The sequence below is a fragment of the Pygoscelis adeliae genome, unplaced genomic scaffold (assembly GCF_000699105.1).
Source record: "Pygoscelis adeliae isolate BGI_AS28 unplaced genomic scaffold, ASM69910v1 Scaffold98, whole genome shotgun sequence".
In the NCBI taxonomy this organism is placed as follows: domain Eukaryota; kingdom Metazoa; phylum Chordata; class Aves; order Sphenisciformes; family Spheniscidae; genus Pygoscelis; species Pygoscelis adeliae.
The window spans coordinates 6,355,581-6,364,317 of record NW_008825547.1 but is presented as its reverse complement, the minus strand read 5'-3'; the positions used below and the strand labels follow the sequence as shown (position 1 = coordinate 6,364,317).

Sequence of the window (8,737 nt, the reverse complement as noted above, 5' to 3'; positions counted from 1 at the left end):
AAAGAGTGGAAAATGTTTTCCCTTCTTCACCAAAGATGACACAATCTTCCATACAGCAATAATGAATTTGTGCTTACATATACCAATAGACAACACAAACTGAATTCCCTTTTCATTCTAAACAGAAGAAAATTGAGTTTCTGTAAAGAAACTCCATGATATTTATGTTTATATATTTTTTATATTTTATATAAAATAAGAAACACCTTATATATATAATTTACTGTCTATTTTTACAGTATCATTCTGAATGAGAGATCTAGAAGGTCAATATAGCGGGGTTAGGCATGTAGAATATACTCCACAGCTTTTTTTTTTAGTATCAATACTACTTTAAGCATTTTTTTATCTGACAATTTGCTCTCTGCCCCCTGCCTCCCCCCCCAAGGGGGACAAGCTATTTCAAAGACAAAAACAAAGAAGTGTAGGCTATTAACCAAAACTGACTTTTTAAAAAAAAAATACAAGTGTGTTATAATTGTACTTTATCCGTCTTGCAAAGTAGGACCAACCCAAGTTTAGCTATTTGCTACAGGGAGCAACAGATCGAAGTAGCAGTATGGAAGCTCAGTATAAATCAAAAACAGCTTTAATACCAGAGAAAAGCCCTTTATTTTAAGTGGAATTAACACTGTTCTTACCATCCCTTCCATGTTCCCCCAAAATCCAGCACTTCCTTTTTTTCTCTTCTTCCATATCAAAAAGCTTTTTCATAGAATCACAGAATGGTTGAGGTGGGAAGGGACCTCTGGAGGTCACCTGTTTCAACCCCGCTGGCTCAAGCAGGGCCGCTCAGAGCAGGTTGCCCAGGTCCGTATCCAGACGGCTTTTAAAGATCCCCAAGGATGGGGACTCCACAACCTCTCCGGGCAATCTGTGCCAGTGCGGGGGCGGGGCAGGCATGGGGAACAGTAGTGGCAGTAGCTTAATGTTAAACAGGGTATTTCCCAAGGCCATATTACATCTAGTAAGCCTTCGCTCCGAGGCAACCCCTGGTTATACCCACTTTCAGAGTTACACTGCAGTGGAAGTGGGAAGATGGAAGATCTTTTTGGTAACAGATAGACCATGACAGCTATTTCACATGTAGAAACTCTAGTTTAGACAAGGTTGCCTACAGGAACCAATAAAAGCATACTGAACAGGCCTGAACATGCACCCTTCAGAGAAAGAGGTGCTAGCTCTGACGTGAGTAGTTCACTAATCATGAAAAAAATGTGGGCCTCTGATAAACAAGTGATGTTTTAAGCGTTAAGTAACATTCTTTTTGGCAGTTTTCTGGACTGTAAGCTTTTACAGTTCATATTATATTGGTTAACAAAAACAAACTTTCTGATATGAGACTTATATAATCATAGTTCTAGGAGTTACAAGTCTTCAAAATAGTACAAAAGTCTTCATCCCTGCTTGAACTGTAGAACTACATGGACATATATCTCATGTGCTTCTCTAAATATACCTCAGTATAGAGACCAAAATGCAATTTCAAAATAATGATGTAAGCAGAACATGAAGCATTATCAACCACCTTAGGTCATTAAGATACACAGAGATTTAGGGCCTGCACTAAAGTTTTCAGGAACATTTAAGCTATGTAACTGTACTACCATTGACAGAGCATCTGTGGCACATTTGAGAAAAGACTCCAAGTGTTACTATTCCTATAGGAAATCTCAGTGTCATTTCCAAGTGTGTGGTGTAGTCACGTAGGTGTCAGTTGCAAAACGTGCACGCAAGTCTTTGCTATCAAAAAGGGTTCCTTGCAAGTTCCTTAACTGCATATTTTTGAATCTATAAACGAAGGAAAAAAAAAAAATAAAAAGAAGAGCCATGATGCAGTACAAGAAAGTAGTTAGATAAGGAAATAGGATCCACAACAGCACAACAACTGGAAAACAGTCCATTAATTTTACTGAATTCTCTATTCTCGATGCTGAAGAATTTGGGAAGTTTCTTCAAGGACAGAGTTATCTGAGTACATCCCAGCAAGCCTTCAACATCCAAGCTGACCAATAGTTTTTATTAGGAGGAAACTTAATAGTATATATCTACATGAAAAATGAGAAACTACAATGCACCATAGCTAGTAGCTCTAGACTTCTTCACTTTTACAAGGGGCTTATGGTGGTATGTTCAAACCCAGTGACAGAACCCCTCATTTAAATTATTACTCATTTAAACTAGTTTACACTTTTGTAAGCTGTACAGAAAACTAAAAAGACATCTAAAAAACAACCAACTCACACAAGTGTCATACTACCTATGACAACTGCCAGCTGGGAACTACTCCACAGTTGATCCCTGGAACAAAATGTTCCAGAAACAGAGAGGAGCAATACATACCTTTGAATAGTTTTGAAAGTTATAAATACACAGCCTTTTCATCACATGCAACTTGTTTATATAAATGCATTAATCTTTGATTGCAATCATGTCTCTACTCCAGAATAAAAAGAATTTTAAAGGTGATTTACTAGCATGTAGTATAAAGAATAGGCACAAAAGTTCCTGAACAAGACCAGAACTAGAAGAGGAATCCTTAACAATTTAAGAAAGTGTCAGAATTTATGTGGAGGATTCAGCCAAGTTACATGTTGCTTCAGAATAACCCTGTCAGCATCCTAGTAAGAACTGAAATTTCAAGAGGACTAAAGATCCCCAAGGGTGAAACAGTACATATGTCTAAATACAGATCACTTGTACATATGCCTTTTCTTCTGATGTTGTTGAATGCATGCCATTTAGACATCCAAAGCAATTCCCAACACAGAGAAACAGAAAGCTTTAGCCCTCCATTATCAGAAGTACCCTTATGATATATTTCGGCTTATAAAACCTAGAGGTTTCAAATACATTTAAGTAGCTACCCTCACTAAAACAGGAGTTGCACTATGGACAAAAGGAGGTGATTCCCCCTCCTTCCATCTAAGGCCTCATCCTAAGCAAGAGTTTGCTCTATTATTGTAGAAAGCCACAGATAAACTGACAAGAAATCCACCACCAGTCAGAAAATGAAATACCAATAATACAGTATTTCAATAACCAAATACATTTAAGTACATGACAAAGGTTTGTGAACACTAAGCTAGAAGGTATATCATTACCTTAGCTTCCTAAAGTGCCATCCTGGATGTGAACAATAACTTAGCTACTGACACTGAAATTCAGATGATGGTCCTATTACATAAACTGCAATAGGAATAACTACTAAATGGACAAATTCCCCCCCCATCCATGAATCCAGAAATAAGTTAATGCTCCCCACATAGCAGCAAACAAAGTCTGTGAACTGATGATCAAACTAGTTTTGGGAACCAAAATAGATCCTCTGCAAGTTCTTGATGTTACTTCACAGCAGTAAAACAGAGGGCCAGAGTCATCATAACTTGAGCTGTAAGATGTAGCCACATTCTTGCAGGTACAAGAGTTAAAGAGTCAAATTAGTAAAAATTCAGTAGAAGAATTCACCAACTGCCCATGAACATAAAATTATGCTCTGACTCCCATGAACATAAAATATGCTCTGCCTACCAAAGCAAGTAGAAAATATAATGAAGTAGACAATTAGTAAAGAACTCTGAGGGGTGAGTGCTACATCCTAGCGATTGTCAGTATCACTAAGATGAAATGAATATTCATTTCATGAATTAAGGGAACTTTATTTCATTCTACTAGATCCAAATCGTTTGCAAGTACATGAAAAGATAGCTGAATTTCCAAGAAGGATTAGTATATTCAGAATATCTGAAAGTGGATGGACAAGTCACAATGTGGTTTTAGGGAAAAGAGATATGCCTTCAACAATTATGCCTTCCGTCTTGCACAAACGCGCTTTTTTGTGTAACTCTCAACTACTAGAAAACACTGTAAATTTGATTAGAAAGCTCACTTGTATGGAAACCAAGAAATTACTTGAAATTAGCTTATAAAAAAGAAAAGATTTCAGATACTTAGTCTTAGTCTAAGCAAGACTAAGATGTTATAGAAACGTAATAATGAATAAACATCTTTATAATCACAGATTTCCATGAAATGAGGCAGAAATAGATACTAAGAAAATATTGTATTTAAATACACAGGAAAAATTCTCATTCACATCAATTTAGAGAACATAAGTAGTATTACTTAGTATCATCACTGATCTCTCCCCCTGCAGTATCTGTGAGAACTAAAATTGCTTCTTTCAACTACTATTTATTTTTTGTGTATCAACAATGACTTGTTAGTAACAGTCAATACAATACAGAACATCCCCCTCAACAACAAAATGAAGGCTACTGACTCAGTCTGGTAACAAGCCTAGTATGTCTCTACAACAATCAAGTTTTTCTGAGGAAGAACAATTTTAATATTTCTCAGTGTTACACTGCCACAAGACAACCAACCTCATCTACACAGCTTGTTTAAACTCACAAAGCTTAATAGCTCCCAGAATGGTAATTTTGATCCTTACCAGCTTCTGTTGACCACTTCTAGTTCCCTAAAACTTATTTTTGTAACTGACACTAGCTCAAATACCGCACTTCCACAAAAGAGTAGCTTCGTAGTAGGCAATTACCAACTAACCAGTTTTGACAAAAATATTTCTCAGTCTATCCAACTATTGAAAACCATTGCTATGATTAAAGACACAGGAAAGGAAATAATCTAGAGACTGAAAATAGACAAGACAAATGAACAATTTGGTCCAATACCTGCACTCCCCTTGACTGACCTAAGTGCATCAGAAAGAAAAAGTGAAACCCAAGGACTCACAGACCTAAAAACCCGGGCATGCCACAGCACACATAGCAGCAAGCTTGCAGAGCCCGGCAGTGGGGAGATCAGGAGCAGCCTGCAGCTGGGAGAGAACAGGACACACCATTTGCTGGTCTAGACATATGATCAGCAGTAGAGCTGAGACTGCAACACCTACCACTAAGTATGCAAGGGCCACACTGAATATCTTTCATGGAATGTGGAGTTTTAGGGTTTTGTTGTTGTTTGTTTTTTGGTGTGTCTGGTTTTTTTTTTTTTTTTAATTGCATCAGACTAGTTTTACTAGACTACCAGCTCACAGGACCAAATAGTGGACTACAATTTCTAATGAGCACCCGTGCATTCCTTGAGCATATCTTCCAGTTCAGCCTCATCTGAAAGGAATTCAGTTTGCATACTCCCACATGAAAACCAGACAGCAGTAAGCAGAGCTAACTTCTGTAACACACTTCTGATCCAAACTAAGATGCTAATGAAAACGCCAAATATTCATGAGTTATGATACAGGAAGAGCACACAAATGGATCTCACAGATGTGCAACAGTGTTAGCTTCAGCTGCCCCTGTAAGTTATGACATACTCCTGCAGTGAGGTATGCTGCAGGTTCCATATGCTCCCATTATCAAGATATACCTTTCCTTGGAGCTGCAGTGATCTGCTTGTAGACAACACAAACTGAGCACCGTTGCATAGAAATATCTGGCCAGAAAAATCTGAATTAAAGTGTTTGATTCTCTTAAGAAAGCAAGTCCTTATTCATTGTTAACCAGTCAAAGCAAATTTTATCCACTTCTCCACTTCTGATGTCTCTGCTCAAGATGCGTCCTGTTCAGTGATGGATTAAAAGTAGGTATGTAAGGCTAGCACTAAATCAGAGAAGTGCTGGTGCTGTGACTCAGTAAGCACCAACTGAAAACATAAATGCTTCATGTGTTTCCTTAACCATAGGTGTAAAACAAACTTTCTCTTATCAAACAGAAATTGTTACAGCTTAATAAATATGGAGATAGCACCAGTAGCAGCTAGCAGTTCTTGCTAACAGAAAAAGAAATTCAGGAAATGCTCAACCCAGATACACAATACAGACATGGTAACCTTGGTCGTTATGGACATCTTTGTGTACCTTAACACTCATAAGTAAAACATCTCTTGACAATTACCTTATCATATTTCTTATGTTGCTGTTCCTTCAACACCTTTGCACCCAAGATCAGAACTGAGACAGTGGAATTTAGATACGCTTACAAGCTAAGATTGGACTAGAACAGAAATATCCTGTGTTTTAAAAATCAGATTGTATACAGTTAAAATTTTAACTATGGCCAATATACTAAGTCACCCATTACTTAGAACTTATAAATCATTAACTACAACACGAACGTACAATCTACTCAGGGTATGAATGCTTTTAATGAATATTTTTAATTTATGTATGATATAGTTAAGAAGCTAGCCAGATAAAATCCCTGCCCAAAACCAGTTTGTAAGTTATAATCAAAAACAATTCCATTGAAATTTTGGTTATTGGACACTTTGCAAGCATTGCAAAGAGCTACTGAGTCAGAGGCACTAAGAAAAACACAATCTCCTCAAAAATCATTGAAATTCACTTGTATCCAAGGAGCAGATAACAGCACATTAACAAAATCAGTTCAAAAGCCAATGAAAGACCGTGGCTGCACTGGTAGTAAAATTAGTAATTTTGTCTATAGAGAATCTGTCCCAATTTTACGCAACGAGGATCAACGTAGATAAGTTCTCATATAGTCACACTACATACTACAAGTCTGCTTTTGAAGCTACTGTTTATGCAGAGATTTGCTTGTCTATTGAACTTAAAAAAATGATCGGCCACCTTGGTAGTCAGCAATCCACAGTTATAATAGTAAAAATGCCCAGGGCAGAAAAAGCCTAAAGTAATCACAATCTAGCCATATTCCTCTATACCTTTTCATGGAGAACTTGGAATGGCATCTAACACCTGTGCCTCCTTGCAAGTGATGAACTTGTAAAATAAGTAAGGTATTTTAGATCTTGCCTATGAAGTTAACTAAAATATTGCATTTGTTTACATTTTTATATACACATGCATGTATGTAGGCACACATATACAAATGTATCCCCCTTTATTGATTTGCTATACCAGAAAGAGCACATACATAAAGCTAGGGTCACGTATCTGTCAGTTTCTAAAGGTATCCTAAAATGCTTTTGGAGAAGGAAACAGCCCTGCCTTAGGAAACAGTTAAGCACATTTGAAAGACACAGCTATCGGTATGAGCATCTTAAAGCTATTGCATCACAAGTGTAGACATTGAGGCTGATTGCTCTATGATAAAGTGACTGACAAGAAGAAAACACCTGCTTTTGCTAATGTATGTTCTTAACCTGAACCCCCTCAAAAGTCAAAGTCTGGTTTTTGGCAGGCTTTTCGAAACTTTACGCTTTTACCAGTCTCTTCTTGATTGTCTGAAGTATTACTATCTTCATGATTATAGTAAACTTAAGAACTCAAGTCATCTTCTTCTTAAGTGAGCCAGATCTTTTCTTCTACATTGGAAATGCAAACATTTCCTCTAGAGAATTCTTGACTGAAGCTAGTAGACACATGACAATTTCCCAGCAGAATGTTATATTAACCAGATCTTGCATGAATGCATAGAGAAAGACTATTTAGAGAAATGTAAGTTTTTAATAATATAGAAACCTTTCACAAAAAAGTGAGGCAGCACAAATTCCAGTCTTACAAATCTGACAAAATGTTACTTGAGGAAGTAAAGTTACAGTGCAAACAGCAGAAATTTGTACTGTTTCAAGAATACATCACACCAAAAAAGGAAATTTTAGCAAATATTTAATCTTCATAGAAACCAAAGGAAGCTGCAAGACAAAGTACATAGTCTCACATGGGTGCTGATGATAGAGAGCTTAACCAGAACAAGTGAAAAGCTAGTGGAGCCATGTTTAAATAATTTCTATGATTTATTACTTACCGTATCCCATATCTGAAGCTTTATCTGTTTTCCATCAATAGTTATCATTCGAGCCCCAAATTCTACACCTGAATAGATTTTACAAAAGATTACATTATTAGCATATATCAGAAAGAAGAATGTCAAGAACTATGAAAGCAAGAACATAAGTTTAAGTTAACTCAACATTGTATTTGTAGGAAATAACCTCTTTCACAATCTGCTTTCAGTTAATTTTCCAGCTGCTTCAAAGAGCTGGAAAGTTTTCCAGAAGGAAGACGACTGTTACTTTCCAAGTGCTTTAAAAATGCATTAATTAGAGCAAGTGTCAAGGAAGTATTTGCTACAAAGTTTTCCAAACAATCTAGTAGCTCTAGATCAGAGGGAGAAAAACATGTCCATTTGAATGCAAACAGGAAATTGAAGAGTCACAGTTATTTTAACACTCTACCAATGACAAATTGCTGAAGCCAGTTTAGAAGAAATTAAACCTACAAATCTCTATCAATAAAATATTTTATTAAGTGAGCACAGAAATGGCACCTTCAACAAGAAACTTTATTACTGTATTAATTTAAACTCATCTGCCTTTATGAAAAAGTGCTTCCAAAATTCTAGCTAGTTAAAGATCAAATTTAATAACTGAGGGGAAAAAAATTAATGTTTCAAATAAACAAAAGGAATTTCTTCAGTAGAAAAATTCAGCTTTGTGTACCATCTTTTAAATCAATTTTAAGATCATTAACAATAAATTAAGCATAAGTTGAGGCTATTACTACAGTAGTTAAAATCTGACAAATGCCTAGAGATAGTGGACATATTTAAGGCTATCAAGTTTCCATTAATCTATGCTTCACATATCCATTATTTCAGAAAAAAAAAGATCTGGTAGCTTAAGTTTTGTCTAAAATTGGTCACTGTCTATATTTGGACTGAAGTCTTCCAATTAAGCAGCCCTGTTTTGAAGTATTCCAAACATCTCCTCAAAAGCTTGCTTAGAATATTTG

The 8,737-nt window shown here is 36.3% G+C and overlaps 1 protein-coding gene across 2 annotated transcripts in view; it reads right to left on the bottom strand.

The window, feature by feature from the left end:
- RAB2A (RAB2A, member RAS oncogene family) overlaps positions 1 to 8,737 on the bottom strand; it is a 35,736-nt gene that overhangs the window by 23,792 nt on the left and 3,207 nt on the right. Inside the window, exon 3 of one of the 2 annotated variants that reach the window (XM_009332085.1) lies at positions 7,752 to 7,819. In XM_009332085.1, the coding sequence (XP_009330360.1) occupies positions 7,752 to 7,799 (48 nt within the window). In that variant the 5' untranslated portion in view covers positions 7,800 to 7,819. Of the gene's footprint in view, positions 1 to 4,694; positions 4,763 to 7,751; positions 7,820 to 8,737 lie in introns of those variants that run through there. The other variant, XM_009332084.1, reaches the window with a different exon arrangement.